Raw genomic sequence first — 22,132 nt, 5'->3', positions numbered from 1 at the left:
ATCGTCTCGATCGTCTCGATCGCTTTATCCCGCGGAGCCTAAACGCTGCGTCGAGTCGCTTTTACACAAGGATGGCACGTCTCGCGGAATGAACTCCTCCGGCTCCCAGCCCTCCCCTCACCCCTCCCACGGCGTTCGCGATTTATTTACGCAACCGAGTGCCGTATTTTGTTTATCCAATAAATTTATCGTTGCGCGCTCGCGCGAGACCCGCTCTCGAGAGTTTCGAGTTTGAAATACAAAGAGCAGCGGATTCCATGGAAATGCATTTGATCGATAAAACCCTCCCCACCCCCACCCCTCCGGTCTATTCTCTCTGCTGCCATTCCCGTTCGAATGGGAACAGAGAACAAATATCAGGGAGCATTTGTCGCTGCGGAAAAGCACAAGTTTTTCCTTTTCTCTCCCCTGCACCGTCGCGCACTCGTTTGGCTTTTCATATCCTGTATTATAATGCGGCTCGATCTGTCTCATCCTTCAACCAAATTAAATCCGCGCGTTCGAATCCTAGAAAATCGGCTAACATTGGATTCGCCGGTTCACTTTCGATTCCAGGATACTCGACGTGCGATGAATGAAAATGATATGGAATTATGCGGATTTGAACGTTACTAGATTCACGATTATTTAACGGCTTCAAGAATTTTTTGAAAATTATTCATTTAATCAGATATCATTTTCTACGCAGCGACTGTAATTCAAATCTTTTTGTCGTCTTGTATATATATACGAATAAGTAATTATTATTATTATTATTATTGTGATTATATAAAGATCTCTTTGTCGTCTTGTATATGTATACGAATGAGTAATTATTATTATTAATAGTATTGTAATTATTATTATTATTATTATTATTATTATTATTATTGTTATTCCTTTTTTATTATTATTTCCGCTTCCCTGGCAAAAAAAATTATAAAACTGCGAATTTTAAGCATTTATGGTACAGAATATAAAAATACAACATCAAGTATTACTTCGAACTTGATAGATTAATTCAAGAACTTAGGAACCCTGTTTGCCGCAATTAACAAAGGAAATGTCCGCGTCGCAAAAATATCCGCCGTGAAATTATTATTATAGTTATTCGTCGCGCATTCTGCGGAGATTCGAATAAAACTTGGTTCACTGAATATATTAGCGGGGCAATGCCGTGATATCGGGAACCAAACAAGTCCGATAGGGAAAATAAATTCTGCGAGCGGCGCGTGCAGTTGACACGTTGTCGAACAGCGAGTTTCGATCCCGCGGAATTGGTCAAAGGGTTGTGATCAAACGAAATCTGTCCGCAGATCGAGCGATCCGGAACGAATGGCCGCCATCTTGCACGGCAGGTCGAATTAAGCGCCCCCCCCCCCCCACCCCACCCCCTCCCCCGCGTTACGGGGAAAGCAGAGAACCGATATGGGGTCGCGTGGTATTAATTTATTTATGATCTCGAGTGTTGATCCCGAGGCACCGCTAAAATTCTTCTATTACGTTGCAAAATGATTTTTGTAACAATAAGGTTTAGAGTTGAAAAATTATCAAGTAGCATAACTGTTGGCAGGATTCGCAAGAATAAATTTTCTATGCAACAAAATTGATTTTGTTAAATAGAATAGAATTACCACGAACCAAAAAAATTATGTTAGATTTTCAATTGAAATGCCTCCGAGTGCAAAGGGTTAAAATACAGGGGCGAGCGATTCTTTCGTAATGATCGATTATCGATTCAAAATCGGCCACCACCCCTTCTCTCCCCTCTTACGAGCGAACCGCTTCGTTAACGCTCGTAATTTCTCTATCGGCGAGTGTCTGCTCGGACGCGACGACCGCGTTAAGAGATCAAATTTGCATCGGCGCGTTCAAGGAGCATTGGAATAATGAATAGAAATGAAACATAAAACGTCGCAGCCACGGCCAAACTTTCACCGCCCAAACTTTTTCTTTGCATCGAATTATAAACTTTTAAGCGGGATGTTTAAGTTTCATAAAACTGCTCGAAGGTTTTCCGGCCATCGCGAAAACTAAAATATCGGACTCGGCGACGCCGCACAGTGGTCGAAAAGCCCGAAATCATGGTCAAAACCCTAAAAATCGAAGTTGTCGGGAGGGAGTTTTGGACTTACGGATTGGCTACTTTAATAATGCCTCCGTATGATGGAAAAAACCAAATGACCCATACTTTTATACCTGAATGGCAATTTCACCTCGAACTTCGAGTTTCTCGGACAGTCATTACTCGCGAGCGTGAGCGACAGTACGAAGTGCATATTCTGAAGCTTGTAACTTTTGTTGGAAGTTCTGTTTTTGAATTTTGTAAAATGGATATTGTTCCTGGTGGTAAGTACAACATTTTCTAGTGCTAACATATCAAGAATTGTCAACTATTACATTAGTAAATCGATAAATTGTAGAATCTGAATAGAAGAGCAAATGGCATTCATTTACTTTACTGTTATAGTCAAAACTTTTGCGACTCATGATGACCCGCGCTTAAACTTACAGGATTCATAGTTTATAGTTTCATCTAGCAGCACTGAAAAAATTGGCTGCATCGGTTTGCCTATTTACTATTTATAGCCGTTTTTGTGATTCCGCGTATGGTATATTCTCTCACGAGAGTATTCAAAACAGAATAACTTTTTAAACATCGTGCCAAATTACTTAAATTGTTATGAGATATTAGAAAAACCACTTTATTAGTGAATGTTAAAAATTATTTTGAAAAAAAAATGAAATTTGTTACATTGAAAAAAAATGTTTCAATTTTGTGTTTTTTATTTTCAGGCTCGTACTCGTCACTTAAGCGCGTAATAAACTAAGAATATGTCCTCTACTCCTAATAAAAAAGGTCTTGCTAGAAAATGCTTATTAGCTTACGAGGTACCCGAATATCGTAAAGGCATTTCTGTACCTCTATCCTCAATTGTAGGATCTCAGCCACGGAACCCTCCTGATTTCGCTAGTCTCAATATGTGTTATTATGGGGAATCCTTACCCTCCCATTATAAACATGGATATTGGACTTTCCGAATGCTGTGCAAAGATGCACAAAATTGCATTTTAACCTTCCAGTTTCTGTGGGCCACTAAAATACAGCTCCGCGGACCATTTTTTCGACAATCCAACCGCCATATTGGGTCCGCCATTTTGTTTTTGGAATTTTGAAATTTGGATTCGTAATCAGAACTCCCGAAAATATACGTACATCAATTTTTGTGAAAATCAAAACATTTTTTCGACCACCCATCCGCCATATTGGGTCCGCCATTTTGTTTTTTGAACTTTCAGTTTCAGATTCGTAATCAGTGACCATGGAAACCCTTACATACAAATTTTCAATTAAATCCATCACAGTTTTACATTTTGACCATGATTTCGGGCTTTTCGACCACTGTGCGCCGCGGCGATCCCAAGTTTTCGCCGCGATTTAGGCGTATCGCGGTGTTTAAGTGCTCGGAGCGTCTCTCGGAAAATCATTTGGACGTCAGCGTTTTCTTGCGGACCTGCTGTCCGGTGTCTGTCAAATTTCGCAAACACATTTTCTAAACTATTATGCGCAAGATTGCTGTTAATTATTAAAATTCATGCTGGCTCGAATCTGGCTCGTTTACTCTGAATATTTTTTTTCGATAACGATTATCTGTTACAAATTATTCCTGCAACTCTTCGCTCCTATAAATTATTCACTTTATTCTTTACTCGAATTATTCGCTTTATTCTTTACTCGAATTATTCGCTTTATTCTTTACTCGAATTATTCGCTTTATTCTTTACTCAAATTATTCAGTTTATTCTTTACTCGAATTGTTCGCACAGTTCTCTGTTATATTGACTAAATAATAAATATATTGACTAAATAATATATATATATTGAATAAATATCTCCCTTATATTGAATAAATTATTCAAACAGCGACTATAAAATTATTCAAGCATTTATCAGATCCTATTTACGCGAACAGATTCAAGATCAGTTTAATTCCAATTATTTACAGAATTATAAAAGAATTTAATTAATTTTACAATTCGAACCGCTGGCTGAAATCGAACACCCCCATAAGAGGGTTGATTCCCAGAGAAATTGCTACCGGGAACACGTTAAAGCCGTTCCGACGAAGAACTCGCCGCGTGCCGCAAAGAAAAATTTAACATTGCTAATTGGATAACGAAAATAGAGTGCAGCTCGCGAGCAAAATCAATTGACTGCTCAAGGCCGCGCTGACAGAGGTCGCTCCCACCTCGTCGACCGCTTCCCCGCCAGCGCGGTTCAACCCACGCAACTGCCAGCGATCGCGTTGATTCCGCAGAATCTAATTGCACCGTCGGGATACGCAAAGGGGATCCTTGCGTGTTCGCGAGAGTTATTAGTCATTTTGCTAGCAAGTTAAAGTCATTGGTTGTCGCGTGGACGCGAGAAGAACCGGCTCACGGATCGCTGTAGTGATTTAGCGGTGCCGGTTGGGAAAACCGGCGGGGCATTATGGGCGCAAGTAGGGCGCGACACGGAACGGCTTGAAACGATTAAAAAGAACCCTTAATTACTTTCCATTGACATAGACCCGGAGGGTTGCTGATTCTCGCGAGCCGACCGGTAATGATGTACATTTTTAGTCGCGCATTCAACCGCCTCTCTCTCTTTTCTCTCTCTCTTACTCTATGTCCTTTCTTCTCTCTCTCTCTCTCTTAATTTTTTCCCTTTCTCTCTCTCTCTCTCTCTCTCTCTCTTTTACTCTATCTCCTTTCTCTCTCTCTTACTCCATCTCTTTTCTTCTCTCTTTCTCTCTCTCTCTCTCTCTCTCTTAATTTTTTCCCTTTCCCTTTCTCGGTCGTGCACGCTCCTCTCTTAGAGAAGAAAAAAAATTACAGGGGAGGAGCGAATACCATGGGGAGCAACAACTCGAGCCTTTTAACGCGCGAACATATGTCCCGCGTTAATTTGGGAAACGCGAAGTTTTATTCGAATAATCGCGGGCTGGTCGGCCGTTCGAAAGAAATCGTTTTACCTGGAGAGGAAAACGGTACGAATCACCTGTGAACAGATTCGCCGAAGAGATCGCCGATTTTACGAGCTCTCCGTTGACGGGCGTGTTAAAGATCGATTAAATAAAATAATACGAGACGAGTCTATAATTTATAACAGGGATTTAATGTCGGTATAATTTTTCTGTCGGTATTAAATCGGTAATTTGATTTTATTAACCCTTTGGACTCTGCGGCGCCATTAAAATTTCTGTAACACGTTTTAAAAATTATTTTTATAGATATGAAGCTTAGGCTATTTTTGTAGATATTCTTTAAGCAATTGAAAAATTGTTGAAAGTGTAATTGTTATACGAGTCTCGAGACTCGATTTCAATAAATCTTGAATAGAGAATAAATTTTGTTACATAAAATGGAAATACTAGAAGCCAGAGAAATTATGTTAGATTTGCAGTCGGAATTGCTTCGAGTGCAAAGGGCTAATAAAATTAATAATCGCATAAACTAGATATTAATAAAATATAATTAATATTAATAAAGATATTTAGAATTACTTTACTGCGAAATAGAGCTCTTTCATTTTCTATTTACGACAAAATTTTGCAATTTAGCGAACCTTGCTGGAAGAGCTAAAAAGATTAATTCTACTTTTACAAATATTTCTCGATAGACTTCCATTGAAATAAATACCGGCGTGTAAATCGTTGAGAATCACGACGCGATACCAAACGATTACAAAGACAGCGGGAACCTGGTTCAACGAAAGCGTTTCTCTGTAATCTGTGTTTAACAGCCCGGGCATCTTGGTAAAAAGAGTTATTTTAATAAATTCCTGCCGCGTCATAATGGGGGAATTTACTTTTACAAGGGGCGGGCTTTTGAATGCTGTAATTTCAACTTTAAAGTATCAAAAGGCTTTCGCGAAAAGGGGTTTTTGTGCCCGCGCACCAAGTGTCGCACAGGGCGAAAGCACTTTGAAGCGCGATTAAATGAAATCGCGTTGCCGCTCGCGCGCGTGGTCTCAAAACGGGGCGACCGGTCGTTCGAGACAGTCGCGTGCGACGGTCGACCCGCGAATCTGAAAAATCGATCGTCGCGCTTCGTTTAGAATAAATTGCGCGCGCTTTTCGCGCGATCGTTTCGAACGACTTTCGCCGGAATTCTTCCCCCGTAATTGCTCCCGTAAATCTCGCGCCGTTGTTCTGGAACGATTCGCCAGGGGGTGGTGGTAGGGGGGGGGGGGGACTTATCCGCCGAGAGACGTTTCGGACGTGTCGTACACGTTTCATTATATATATTTTATCAGCGATCGTTGCCCGCGTCGATTTTCCGAATTCGATTCGTTTTTTAATTCGACCGGCGAGTCTGACAGCCTCGAAACTCTCGCAACATTCGAGTACAGCCGTCGTTCAATGAAATCGAAGTTGAAAAGTAACGTCGGACATTGTATTCGAATCAAAAATTTTGCTCGAGTAAATTCTCCTTCGAATAATTTACCGCTTCGAATAATTCACCCCTTCGAATAATTCACCCCTTCGAGTAAATCCTCGAGTAGAATTTTAACGAAATTAATTTCGAACGTACCGAAGTTATTAATAACCCGGAATGATTAATAAAGCAAAACGACTGGTCGTCGTTAATTATGAAAATAGTTGCGGAGCGCTGGTCGCGGGGTAGTCGGGCGCGTGGCGAACCCTTTTCGATCCGCGGATAGGTGGCAACCCCGGTCGTTCCGCTTTATTCCTCCTTAAAAAGTAATTCCCATTCCTCACACATGACCCTGCCTGAACCGGCACGAAGACACGGAAACACGAGCACCGGAGTGACTGCGGTGGACAGATAAAGAGGGAAAGGGAACAAGAAGAAGAGAAGCGGCGAGACCTCGAAAGAGAGAGAGAGAGAGAGGGAGGGAGGGAGAGAGGGAGAGAGGGAGACCTGAAAGTGACGAAGAGAGGAGAGAGCGCTAGAGAGGGAGAAATAGAGAGGGAGGAAACGAGGAGACAGCGGGTGGGCTCGATCGATCCAGAAACACCGTGTGTAAACTACCAAGCATAATCAAATTCCTTTTAGCTTCAATCCCCCGCGTATCAGTTTGCAAAGTGCCACTGTTTTCATTCAACTCGACCGAACCGTGGAAAAACGTGTTTCCCAGACGTCGACAAGCGTCGCGCGTGCTAATTGTTGCAATTTTATTTACACCTGCGCTCGGCATATGGAATAAAGACGCATAGAAAAACTTTAATGATATTTTATATTGTTTGTTAGTATACTATTTGTATTTATAGTTAATATGGTTTATATTTATCTTTATGTGTTTTATGGTCTATATTTATATTAATATGTTGTATTGTTTATATTTATATTTGTATTGATATTTTAATATTTTATATGAGCTAAATTTTATATTGATATTTTGTATGTTCTATACTTATGTTAATATCTTGTACGATCTACATTTATATTGATATTTTAATATTTTATACGTGCTAAATCTTTTGATATTTTGTATACTCTATAGTTATATTAATATCTTGTATGGTCTATATTTACGTTGATATTTTAATATCTTGTACGGTCTATATTTATATTGATATTTTAATATCTTGTACGGTCTATATTTATATTGATATTTAATATCTTGTACGGTCTATATTTATATTGATATTTTAATATCTTGTATGGTCTATATTTACGTTGATATTTTAATTTCTTGTACGGTATATATTTATATTGATATTTTAATATCTCATGCGGTCTATATTCATATTGACATTTTAATATTTCATACGAGCTATATTTGATATTAACATTTTATCTTTATTTCGTCGATCGTGGCAATTTTCAATACGACAAACATAACCGCTCGTTTAAAGGGTTACAGTGACGAGGGTGCGTCGAACTAAAAAAAATACAGAAACATTATCTCGACGTAAGTTGGGCGCCGACAGGAAGAGGCGATGGAAACTTTCGAGCCACCCTGTACCCACTGAAAGCCCGCCACTGCCCCCGACTACTACCGCGTGCTCCAGGCTTTAATCTAACAATGATTTATGCTCGCCAGTGACTCTCATACTTATTGATTCAAGCCTGTCACGGCCGCTCGAATTAATCTTTCTCGACCGCCGTGTATCCTCTCGTGTACGCTCCTCTTTTTCCTACGCCCTTAACTTTCTCCGCTTCCCTTTTTTTTTTGCATAATTCTCTGTTTCGAAACCGGATCGCCAGATGTACCTCTGTTGAACATTTCGTTGGCAATTATTTATGTCTTCGTAAAATAATTCTATAATTTAAGATAATTTAAAATAATAAATTAGAAGCTATGATTTTTTCTGTTTTTTTCTAAAAATTGATATATTTACATGAATTAAAATTAAAATTCTTCGTAGACTCTTTTTGGAAATCGTCGATAGAGATAACTTACTATTAGAGATAAATTTAATATCTTTAACCCTTTGCACTCGAAGCCATTTTAACTGCAAATTTGAAATAATTCTTCTAGTTCGTGGTATTACCATTCTACTTAACAAAAGCAATTTTTATGCACACAAAATTTATTCGTGTGACTCCTACCAACAGTTTTACTACTTGACAATTTTTTCAATCTAAACGTCATTGTTGCAAAAATTATATTGGAATTGAATGGAATAATTTTAGTGGTGCCTTAGAGTCACCACTCGAGGTGCAAAGGGTTAATATCATTGTCTTTCGCGTGACAAACACGAAGTAAAAATTATCTCAAAAAACCGGGGCGCATTTCGTAAACTTCCATCGGGGTGTTTCTTTGACAAGAGATACGCGCCGTAACTTTAACCCACTCTCGTACGAAAAACGATTTCCACGATCCTAAGTTCCCGTTGCGAGGATCGCTAAAACCAACACGCTACACATTCTGCTCCACGATTGTACCGCGCACCCCCGACTACACCGTGTCATTCCTCCCCTATCCGCCCGCTCTTTCGCCTTTCCCACCATCCTCGCCGCCCCTCCTCGCTCTCTCTCCTCTCTCTCTCTCTCGTCCTCTCTCTCGCAGCCGCCCTTACTACCACCAGATAGCGGCCATGAATGTATTATGTGCGCTCGGCGAATATGTCAACTGCAGCATTGCGGATTTATACGGTGGCTCCGGAGAGTTTTTTTTTCCTTCTCCTCCACCTCCTCCTCCACCTCCTCCTCCTCGCCCTGGTACAGCGGAGCACACGCCCGCTCGCTGCTCGCCCGACAACCCCTTCCGCCGACGGCTCGCCTCTGGCTTTTCGTCTTCGATGTTGTTTCGTTGTCGTCCCCGCCTCGTATACGGGTCAATTTCACGCGGGCTCGTTCCCCATATTCATTCGCCGGATGATCTCTCTGTGTGTGTGCGTCGGTTAACCGGCGGATCTTGCGTTCCCTTTTTTCTCTATTTTTTTTCCAGCTCCCCACCCCTTCTTCTTCTTTGCGTGCGACGATTTGTAGCCGACAGACGTTTATGCGATTTCGTGATTTTATGGACCAGGACTCGCGAGACCCCGGTGACTTTATTCGCAGTTTCCATGGACCAATTACTTTTCTTTACTTTTTAACTCTCTGCACTCGAAGCCATTTTAACACGAAATCTAAAATAATTTTCTTATAGCATTTTCATTTTCAGCGACGAAGTGTATTTTATATATACCGAATTAATTCTCGTGATTCATACTAACAGTGGCATATTTAACAATTTTTCTAACATTTAATATTGTTGCTATAATTTTAAATTATATATAATATAAAATATAAAAATTATTTTAAAAGGCGAAAGAACAATGTTATTGGTGGCTGAGAGTCGCCATTCGAGTGCAAAGGGTTAAGCATTGTTAATTTTATGGCTGCCATATTCAACGTGTCGAGTTTTCCATTGAAATTGAATTATATTTTAACAAAGATTGCTACAGTTTGTTATAGAAACATAAAAAAGTGTTCTAAATATCAACCGATTTACCTTTTCTTTACTTTTCAACCCTTTGCACTCGAAGCCATTTTAGCTCGAAATCTAAAATAATTTTCTTATAGTATTTTCATTTTCAGCGACGAAGTGTATTTTATATATACCGAATTAATTCTCGTGATTGATATTAACAGTGGCATATTTAACAATTTTTCTAACATTTAATATTGTTGCTATGAAAATTATTTGAAAGGGCGAAAGAACAATATTAGTGGTGGCTGAGAGTCACCGTTCGAGTGCAAAGGGTTAAGCATTGTTAATTTTATGGCTGCCATATTCAACGTGTCGAGTTTTCCATTGAAATTGAATTATATTTTAACAAAGATTGCTACAGTTTGTTATAGAAACATAAAGAAGTGTTCTAAATATCAACCGATTTACCTTCGATAAACATTTTTAGAAAGTTTTGGCCATCCTTTTGTTATTTCAGACCAGCATAGTTCACCCTCTAATACAACGCTCATTAAATCGGGCCTCGTTTATTCGGCGCTAAATTGTTAACAACGATAATATCCTGCCACAATTAGTGCTTTTACGATGGAATAAATGAGGAAAAATGTTTCACGATATAAATAAAAAGATAGACGATCCGCGTAGTTGATTCGAGGAATAAAATGCCTGTTCAAAGGTGTTTCGTTCGCCGTGAGCTTTACGAGGAACGGGAAAACAAACGTACTCCGAGCATGATGCATACAGTGTGTGCGCGCCGTCGTGTCACACCGGCACGATTCCTTTCTTTTCTAGTTCTTTTAGAGCGGCCCGGGAATCAGTTCTCTTTCCTCGGCTATCCGCTCGACGAGAGGCCGGGTCGTCGTCGTCGTCGTCGTCTTCGTCCGCGGGAAACACTTCCTGACGTCTATTTTAATTTAAGTTACAAAAGACTACTTAAGAAGTTGAGTGAAAGACGAGAGATAAAGGAGGTGGCTGGCACAAGATGAGATTACCCAGATAGATAGAAAGTTTTCCCCGGCTGCGATAATAATATCACGCGGGCATGCTACCGAGTATACAAGTCGTTTATTACGTTAAATGTAATAAATTCTCGGCCGGTAAATGGACCAACATGGCGGCCGCGGAGACAGGAGGAGTCGGATCACGGTATGAAGCCTTGAGGGCTCGTCGCCCTTGTAACGTTGTTGTTAAAACGATACACGCGGCTCGGCAAACAAATCGCGCGCCGCGTCGATTGTATCGATTCGAACGAGCAGGAAAATCCGACGGAAAGAGAAAAAAAGGTGAGAGAGAGAGAGAGAGAATGACAATACCAACCACCACGGGAAACAAAATTAATACGGCACCGGTATAAACAATTCGCCCTGTTATTTATTATTTTTCCGGGCGGCGTGCGCGCGCGCGCCCGCGGTCGGCGAATTAATCAAAACGACTGGACAACCGCGGCGGATCGAACCGGCATGACTTTTCCTGTAAAATTTAATTGAATTCCTCCGCGGGAGGGTAATTTATGAGAGGTAATGCGAAATTAATGCCGGAACGTACCGTAGCATGATCGCGCGACGGAACGTGCCGCAATAACGGTTTCAATCAATTTTAATAAGATACGCGCCGTTTACTTTTTCGTTATCTCTATTTACGCTACACCCGCACCCTCTGCCTCTCTCTACTACCCCCTCTCTCTTTTCTCTATTTAAATTAAATTTAATTAAACTTAAACAAAATTTTCAATTTAAAATCAAATAAACCTAAAAATAATTCAACCAAAATTATTTAACCTAAATTTACCAAATAAACGAAATTTTAATGAATTCACTTATCAAAATTAAACTGTAATTACCCCCGACTTCTGAACAATTTAACTTCAACAACAAAATTTTCATTATCAAATCCAATGAAAAACCATACTTAAATAAAGTTTTCAATTTAAAATCAATTAAACCTTTATTCTAGAGAGTGTATTCAAATATATCCTCCGATTCTAATTTTCGGCAAAAGAAAACAATTACTGTGCTTTATAATTGTTACTGGTAAACGTGACAAGTAAAAGTTTATTTCTTCCAATAACGACGACATTTTCCTATCGAATTATCGACGTGACTATAAAGTTTATTTCTTCCAATGTTTTGAAGGTATTTAGATTTTCTTTACAATTTAACGACGACATTTTCCTATCGAATTATCGACGCGACTATTAAGTTCATTTCTTCCAACGTTCTGAAGGTATTTAGATTTTCTTTACAATTTAACGACGACATTTTCCTTATCGAATTATCGACGTGACCGTAATTTTCGGTGTCTGCTTCATTCTACTTCGATTAATCGCCCGGCAAGGTAAATGGGAACGATCGGTCTTAAACCGGCAAACGTTGTTCCCCTAGTCTCGAGGAGTCGGAGAGAAACGTGGAGAGAGAGAGAGAGAGAGAGAGAGAGAGAGAGAGTTACGCAAACTCCAAATTACTTTTCCTGATACACTCACCAGAAGTTCATTAACAATTCTTAGTATTCTCTGCCGAGCCGCAAACATCATTTGGACCATTGCCATAAAACATTTCGAAACTCGTCTTTACCCTATCTTTTCGCTGGTTTAGCAGTTTAAACCGGCTGAACCCCTTCCGTCCCGCGACCCCTGTTATTGGTTGTTAACCCCACCCAAGCCGGGGGACACACACCGGCGGCTCCGATCCGTTCTTTAACCTTACTCTGACAAACTCGTTCGAAAGTACGTTCGTTAAAGAATCAAATATTGTACGGGTTAAGGGTGCCCGTTCAAAGATATATTTAAACTTCGAAATACAAAGATTACATTTGAATTTTAATGTTACATTTAAATTTGTAATTGATATTACGGTTAATATTATGTATAATGATATGGTAATATATAATATGATTATGATTAATGTGATTGATATTAATCATGATGATTAATGTTATATTTAAGTTTCTAATTATTATTATGATCAATACTATAATCGATATTATAATTAAACCTTTTATATTATATATAATAATATGATAATATGATAATATGATTAATATTATATAATATGATAATATGATTAATATTATATAATAAATAATATGATTAATATTATATAATATATAATATGATTAATATTATATAATATATAATATGATTAATATTATATTTAAATTTCTAATTAATATTATGATTAATGTATAATATAATATATAATATGATTAATATTATATTTAAGTTTCTAATTAATATTATGATTAATACTATAATCGATATTATAATTAACCCTTTACAGACTTAAAAATTCTCATACCACGCTTCTAAATAATTTTAACATTATCAAACTTACATGTATACAATATGTCTTTTTAAAAATAAAATAATTCAATTACAATAACTATCGGCTTAAAAAACAATGATACGATTATTTGTATGGAATAATACGTCGAATCGAGCAGCGACAATGTTATTCTACTCGAAAGCAATTGCAGGATCGATTAGAAACACCGTGATGCAACCACTGCCGACAATCGATAGAAGACTCTAGGCCAGAAGAGAGAGAGAGAGAGAAAGAGAGAGAGTGAGAGAGAGAGAGAGAGAGAGGGTGGAAACTGGGATCCCTCGTAGTTCTCTCCGATATCGCCATGGAAAATCCCGAGATAGATTCTGATCAAGTCGCAGCGACAATTGATCCCCGCTAAGCCCGTTATTTGACTGATTAGAGCCAGTCCGTGGCTCGATTGTACACGGGGAATCGTAACCAAAAACCCACTGGAATAATGTCCTATTTAGCGCGGAGGGGGGACATTATCGCCTGTTATACTTCGTCGGGTCGTTCGGTGTTGGTGAATTGATAGGTTATCGGTGTGTTTAGGGTGTCGGGAGTACGGAGTGCCAGCCGGAGTCCCCATAGCAACCTCCGAATACATTTCCACATCGGTCCGTGCATACTGTACGTGTCACGAGTTTGGGGTTAGATCCCGCTGTCTGTGTGTCTGTGCCAACATTGCAGCCACCTCTCTGGCACATTGTTGCCCGTGCACACGCGGGCTCGCGAGTTTCTCCTCTCTTTGCACCCTCTTTCAGCCTTCTATCACCCTCTCTCTCTCTCTCTCTCTCTCTCTCTCTGTTTCTATCTCTATGATACTCTAAGTTACTTCGCGTGGTTTATCTTATTTATTTTTAAATATACTTTATATTCATCGCGTGAGACGTATTACATTCTTTTACGTAAACTCGTTTATTTGTTGAAACTAACCCCTTGCCGTACTATTTTCTTCGTTGTTACCGGATGAGCATTTTTTTCTATTGTAATAATTTCTTAGAAGGAAAAGGAGAAATGATTTATTTCGTTTGGCTACGTTTACTTGAATGGTTAAATACTGATGACAAGAGGACAGAATTTTATTCCGGCTTGACAGAACAGAATAGTATTTATACTTAACAAGATATTAATAAAAATCTCTATGACGGAGCAGACTCGTCAAAATATGGCAAAGGGTTAAATGTATGGTAGATTTATGCATTCATGACTCTATGTATATTTTTATCTATATTTCTCTCTAGCTATCTATCTATATCTGTCTGTCTCTATCTCTCGCAACGTCTCGATTTCTCACCCTGCTCCAACCAGGTCCTCTGTTCCCCTTTAATCCCTCTATCGCGCTGACTCTCCCCTAGCTCACCTACCCTCTATTCACCCCTCTTGTAGATACACATCTTGCATATGTGCAGTCAAGAGGAATACTCGGCTGCATAGAGAGACGAAGATGGAGATAGAAATAGAAAGAGAGAAGAGAGAGAGAGAGAAGAGAGAGAGAGTAGGCTGAGAGTTCGTCTCATCTTCTGAATGCACGACTGAGCACCGAAAGTTGGCCAAATTTGACAAGTGTAAATCGTCTCTCGCGGTCTACCCGCCCACCTTCATTGTTCCATACTTTTCTAGTCGAAACTACCCGCTGCGAGAATGTTTTATTCGCCTTACGAGCGAATCTACCCTGCAAACAATCGATCGAAAATCCAGAAACAATTTATATAAATTCGAATTGTGAAACTTAAAGCATAATAATATCGAATCTCCTGTTTGATTTCTAATACTTTGTCGAACCATAAATTACCATCCAACAGAGCATTAAAAGTAAAGCAAAGCCGGCTCCACGAAACGCGAAAGTTTCGTGATAAATAATCATTCGAACTTCCTATAGTTTTTCTAAAGGAACTGCGCGAGCGGCACAGAGCGAATCCATTACGAATTTATGGAAACTTGCGCAATCACCTTCCCGGGCGAACTTGGACCACTTTTCCAATAATCTTCCATCTTTCGCCGACGCGAAACTAGCTAACAGAAATAGCAGAAAGAATTTCTATCAGCGTCTCCATGCCCACGGAATATTCGATTTGACGGTCGATATTAAAAGACAGTTCCCCTCAAGTCGAGGTAATATCGAGTCATTAAGGTGTTAATCTCGCGGGACGGCTTCCTTTTTCCTGCGAGCATTCTTCTGATACTTTCTCGCGGAGCGTAATTGCCAGGAAGAATGTTTAATAACTGTTACTGTTATAAATTGCGCCGTCGAGAGGCAGGATGAAACGCCTCTGTATCGTACTCGTAATTATTTAACCTTAATTTTTTTTTTTATAAAAATGTAACATAGTTTGTTCATCGATATTTGTTCAGTCGTTTTTTAAAGCGCTTAATTTTTCTAGCACAAGTTTTCATAAATCGCGTGAAAGTTTATATGTATTCGAGTTTAATTTATTTATGTATATATGGATAAAAATATAGTTTTTAATTTAATTTGATTTGAATGCAGCAAGCGAACTCGAATGGGAAACGAGGACGGACAATTATTAATGAACCGGAGGAGACCCGGGGACGCGGAATTAAACAGAAACTTCGACTGCTTCCATTAAACCATCGTTGAATTAAAAATGAATAAAGAAACTTCGGAAATTATTAAAATTTCTTCGCGAGTTTTAATCGGCCGGCCGTTTTATAAATTATTTATGCAATATCCCGGGGATCTCTTGACGAACAGAGCGCGGAAACGAGTCGGAGACAAGATCAAACATCGCGAGAGCATACTTTTTCGAGGAAAAAAGAGAGACTGTGCTCGCGATCGATATTATAATATTCCGAGAGATTTTAAAAGTCGTAGCGCACGGGATAAAACACCGAATGGAAGTGCAAAGCTATTTAAATGTGAGTCTATTATAGAATTGCCGATTTTACGGATTGGATAATAGATCAAAGGCGCGCAACAATTTTCCACTTACGAAACAATTCTTCCTTTTTTTATTTCGAGCCAATTTTCCGAGAAAATCGAGCACTGCGCTGTGCGATGTAATCTCATCTAACAGCATTTTCTCTCTCTTTTTCTCTCTTTTTGCCGGAGCTCGTCGGTGGCGAAAAGTTCGCGCCTCAAAAGAAGCCTGCTCTCGTCCCGTGGCCCCGTTAAATTGAATTTCGCGAACGCACACTTGCGGTTGTTTGAAATACTCGCGACCATAAACGACGAAAGAAAAAAATACACAGAGAGAGAGAGAGAGAGAGAGAGAAAGAGAAAAGCGAATCAGAGCGGGATTTATCGGCGCACCGATTCGCCCGTTAATAAAACGCAACTTTGGCTGTCCCGGGCCGCCGTTGGATTCATTAAAAATTTAAATCGGCCGTGGACAAGCTGAAAATTTACTTATGCATACACGGCCACGGGAAACCCGCGCCGCGGCTGTAAATCAACCTCTCGCGCCGGCTTTTCGCGAAAAACAAAACTCTCGGGCCACCGGCCGATTCGATGCCAATTAAAATCGGATCCGCGGAAACTGTCCGCGAAACCGTCGTCGAACCTGTTCGACGTTTTATCTGGCTCTCAAAGACGTCGAATCGACGTCGTCTCGACTCTCTAATCAAATTCGTTAGTTAGGAATTCGTCGAATTTATTTTATACCTCGCTACCAATTTTTCTATTTAAATCCCATTAACCTCTTAGCTGCGTTTCGACGAGTATACACGTCCTAAGAAAATGGCAAACAAAAATACTTCTCCTACGATTTAGGTCAAGATGCTTATAAAACGTATTAATAAATTTTGCACACTTTAGAATAATTTTAGAACTGTCAAAACCCGGGGTGATCGATAAAACGCGTAACAAAATTTATCTTCAAAATAATTTAATTCTTTACTTGTACAAATTTAACCCTTTGCACTCGAGTGGCGCCATTAAAATTACTATAATACATTCCAAAATTATTTTTAATAGACATCGGCAAAGCTTAGATTTAAATATTGTTAAAAGTATAACTATTATATGAGTTATGCGAGACTGAATTTCATATGTATAAAATAAATATTGTTACATAAAATGGAGACACTAGAAGCCAGGAAAATTATTTTAGATTTGCAGTTGAAATGGCTTCGAGTGCAAAGGGTTAACATATAAGAGGAATTCCTAAAATTCTATAAATTAAGGAATTTCTAATATTCTATAAATTAAGGAATTCCTAAAATTCTATATAAATTAAGGAATTCCTAATATTCTATAAATTAAGAAATTTCTAAAATTCTATAAATTAAGGAATTTCTAAAATTTTATAATTCAAAATACCGAACATCTAATAGCCAACGTAGCTTGTACTATTAATTTAATCAAGAAAAGTTGAGGAAGGAACGCGACGCTGAATTAGGACAGCAGAAAAAACGGACAGCAATTAAAGTAAAAACCACCCCCGCGGGAGTGCTCGCCGCGGCGAGAAACAGCGCGCCTCGCGACGACGATCGTTTTTCCATCGCGAGAACGCTGGGAACTCATTTACATATTTCCGCGGTAATGGCACGCGCGAAAAGTTACGCACCGAAACGATAAGAAGAGGGGAACAATAGATTACCGGGTTCGCGGGGGGAAGTTCGGCGAAAGTGAAGCCGCGGCCTGGAGCGCGCGCGCTTAAATATTTAAATCGGCTCGAGTCGCGAAGTTGAAACCGCCTCCATCAGTTTCACTGGCGGCTTTAACGTGATTACGAAGTTGCCGCAGTTTACTCAGTCGCGCTTGAACAACAGCCAGCGTATAACACCGCGCCGCGCGAGCTTCGGGACGGCTCCGTACACCTCTCCGACCGACTACACGTGTCAAAAAATCTCCGAGTGGTGCGTTCTGCCGCGGAGAGATTCCATCCGCGCGCGAGTTCTTCTTTAAGAAGAAATAAATTTACTCCGGCTGCACTTCTGCAGCTCCGCGAAGAAGAAGTTGTTAAAATGGAGAATTAACAGAAAGATATTTTGGTATTTTCCCAGGCAATTTTAATAACGAAAAATCACTTCTTATAATCCTGAATAACGAAGAATGATTTCTTATAATTTTTGCTAAACGCTAAACCCGCAGACTTCACACTTTTTTAGATATTAATTTCTGAAATTGTGAAGACATCTTGCAGAAGAAACGAGTGAACTAAATTCGATTAACCTATCTCTTACAAACCGTGAAAATTGGCCAAAACCTTCTCGAATAATTAATTCGAACACGCGATATATTTAAAAAGAATATTGCAAACCGATCCGCGTAAAATATCGTTCAAATTGCGGGAGATAAAAATGATCAGAGGGAGGCGAACGAAGCGACAAAACTCGAGCTCACCTGCGGGCGAATTTAATTAGCATCCGTGGAACGCGCAGGTGACGGGGAGAAAAAAGCGCGAGCCCCTACGAGGATTGAAGAGATTAAAGCGGAAAGAGCGATGGAAGCCGCGTAGAGACAAGCGGGGCTCTCTATTCAACCGAAATCCCACAAATCAGCGGGACCAAGCGGCGCGGCGAAACTTTGTGAAAATGACGTCGCCGCTGGCATCAGCGGACAATTAAATTATCGTCGGAGCCGAGTAGATAACGATGCACTCGAGGTACAACATAAACCACGAGTTACGTAGCCTGGATTATATGTATAGGTAACGAGCACATAGGTGTTTTAGTTCACCGCTCGCGATAAGTGTACCTATGTAGACACGGGGGTCTGGGTCAGATTACGGGGGGGTGGGCGGAACGTGGCTGACGACCCGGATGGCTCCACCTGGCGAGGGGTGCCTCAGGATCGCGGCTCTTTACCGGTAAAGTAGACAGCTGCCGCACCGTTGGCGGTCGGGGCTCGTACCGTATGGAATGCAACAATAGACCGACGATTTGTAACAATAATTTTGTATAAAAAGTTGTAATAGAATTTAATAGGTGAAATATCGAGACGCTTCGACAGCGAGAACATCGAAAATGTCATAAAATTAAAAACATTTCGTTCGACGGAATTCAAATTGCTAAGTTATACGACATCGATTACATTATCAAACATTCTTACAAATAATAATGGATTAACGTAAAAATTCATTTTCCAAAATGTTATGATAATATTTAACAGTGTTCCATTAATTATTACCACAATCATAGCATAGTGGAATCGAAGGATAAATAGTTAATAGTGTAACTGTATACACTCGATTTGAATTGATACAGTTTTTCAATAGGGTAATTACGATATACTGTGCTAATCGATTATTATTATACAAATTCTCGCGACGTAGTAGAATTATGTAGATCTTTCTCTGAATACAGACAATAGTTACTTTGAATAAATCTACACGATTTAGTAAAAACGTATAGAAAAGTCGAAAGATCGACCGAGAATCTTGAAGTCTCGAAGTTGCGAGGTCACAAGGTCACGAGGTCCCTTAAAATCCTACAGTAGATACAGAAATTGCTTCGCTGTTACGGTAACGCGACTTTATCGATTACTCGCAGTAAGCAATAAAATTTGTTCTTGACAAGATTTTTCAAATCTTGCGAACAGAATTAAGGGATGAAAATATTTCGATCGAAACGTTGCCAATGTTTAAACTACTGTAACTTCATTAAAAAAAATTGTACAACGACAAGTCTTTGCTTATTTTAAAGAGGGAAATTTCTACTTTTCAACCCTTATTGTATCATTACATGTTATGAGCTGCTCTCTTTTAATTTGATCGCCTCTAGAGCACTTTACCATGCCATGTCGCGCTCAGCGTTACCGATAGTTCGCGATAAATAGACACGTTAGCACGAAGCGAATATTTCGTATATTTCATTTTTGCTACGAATACTGAATCTTTATTTGATGGTACAAAATTTATACAGCGCGAACATTTAAGTAATAGATATAGCATCGACAACTCAGCAATTATATTATTGTTATATTATATTATTATTATATTATATTATTACCAACTATATTATTAACGATGATGATAAAACAACGCGTAAAAGTTTAGAAGCCACAATAAAATAAATGGGATAATCTAAAGTTTGTTACAGTTACTAGAAACAAACCGAATTATATATTGTAACGACTGACTTTGCAAAGAGTTAATGTAAAGTCAGTTGTTAAAATTGACTATATAATTTGTGCAAAGGGTTAATATTCTGTTAAATATAATTGTTATTCCGTTCGTTTAACTCGGAATAAAATATTATCTCTTTGTGATCAATATTTAATCGTTCTAGTAAATATGGAGGTACAATAAATATTTCCTTTTTCTCCTAAGAAATAATTACAATCGAAAAGGCGCTTGCCATTGCAACTATGATATAGCAAAGGGTTAACAAGGGTAAAATGCTTAAAATACTTCTCGTTGCGTTAAAAAAATCTGAAGGTCTCGCAAAGTCCTACAGTATTCACGTTGTCTCGTCCTTATGATAACAAATTTATCGATCCGATTGCAGGACGAGGTGCTGACGATATCAGAGAAGGTTGTGGTCCGTGTTCACGATCTCGTCACGTGGCTGTCGCCCACGTTGGAGTGGTCATGGGGTCGGGAAGTGTCTTACCCGGCGTCACCTACGTCGTCTCCCGAGAGCAGCCCGTTGAGGTACGAGATCCCGCAGCCCCAGGTGCTCACCGACCCCGGCATCGATTTCTCCGACGTCGACAAGCAACAGAAAGAGTACGAGACCAACCACAACAACCGAAGAAGCGAGTGCGGCGCGCAGACCAAGGTGGTCGTGCTGTCGTATCCCAGGTACTGCCGGTACCGGGCCCTGCTCAGAAGGCTCCAGGAGGCCGAGCCCTCTTGGCTTTGCACCTCGATCGCGGCGGCCCTCGGTGGATTCACCGCGACGCCTGGCACCAGGGTACTCTTCTGCAGGGACACCTTCGATTACCCGGACCTCGAGACGCACGAGCTGCTCTGCAATCACCTAGGTGAGTTTCTCCCCAATTTCTGCGCTTCCGGGACAATTTTCTCTTTCATCGTTCGCGGACATCGTTCGCGGGACAGGTAGATTTTGTAAGCGATCTCTGAGATGGTCGCCGGTCAGGCGGCGCACTGTTTATGTCTCTGAGATAAGGAGGTCTCTGTTTGGGTGATGAGATGGTTCGTCGAGGGGAGGAGGCCCTTTTTTGAAAGAGAAAGATTCTGTTGAATAAAGATCTTTGCCAAAGAAGCAGCCCACCTAATTTTTCACCTTGTGTCTTCTACAATTTATTTTTAAATTAATTGTGACTTCGATAGTTTACTTGGCCACATTTTATAGTATACTGGGTAATACGCTGCAGTCGAAAAATAATAACAGACCAGCTAAACATTTAGTTGCAATTGAGCTCACAAAGATTGTCAAGAAATTATAGTTAACACGTTCCTAGTCGACTCTTCATTCTGGTCAATTGAAGCCTTAAAAATCAATATATTATCTAGTTATCAATTATAGTCAATATAACTATGAAGCAGACTTATTATGGATCTATTCTTTTGGTGGAAATTATTTCATGGATTCTAGCTTGTCATAAAATATTTCTTAACGTAAAAACGTAACAATTATATTTAGAACACGCCAGCATAAATTCTCTAATTATAAGAATAAAAAGAAGAGCCGTAATAATTTTCACTTACTCTAATCAAAAGTGACGGTCAGAATTGTTGCAAGATGGGTTGGAAAACAATTGACTGTGATTACAAAAACGCAAAAAAGATGATTAAAAATGCAAACGGGGCTTGACAATTTCACGCGCGAATACGGCGAGGAATAAAGATCGAAGTCGTCTCGTTTACCGACGGAGAAGCTATCGCGTCGCAGTCGGGACTGTTCGGCAGATTGCTCAGAGACAGTCGGTTTAAAAACAAGAGAACGGTGCTGCAGAAGGTGTGCGAAGATTTCGTCGGTCGCATCGTTTCGTCTACATCGTTCGTCGCCGTCGAGTTGTTTCGTCGACGTAGTTACGCGAGCGAACTCGTTATAATCCGGATTAAAACAGCAG

General features: G+C 39.7%; 1 protein-coding gene across 1 annotated transcript in view; it reads left to right on the top strand.

Annotated features, from left to right (window-relative positions):
* Positions 1–21,505, top strand: part of LOC144470909 (AT-rich interactive domain-containing protein 5B) — a 311,040-nt gene extending 289,535 nt beyond the window's left edge. Inside the window, exons 3-4 of the mRNA XM_078182499.1 lie at positions 20,602–21,079; positions 21,390–21,505. Of these exons, the coding sequence (XP_078038625.1) occupies positions 20,602–21,079; positions 21,390–21,505 (594 nt within the window). The remainder of the gene's footprint in view (positions 1–20,601; positions 21,080–21,389) is intronic.
* The last annotated feature ends 627 nt before the right edge of the window (positions 21,506–22,132 follow it).

This window comes from Augochlora pura, chromosome 6 (assembly GCF_028453695.1).
Source record: "Augochlora pura isolate Apur16 chromosome 6, APUR_v2.2.1, whole genome shotgun sequence".
NCBI lineage: Eukaryota > Metazoa > Arthropoda > Insecta > Hymenoptera > Halictidae > Augochlora > Augochlora pura.
This window is presented reverse-complemented; position numbering and strand designations above follow the sequence as displayed.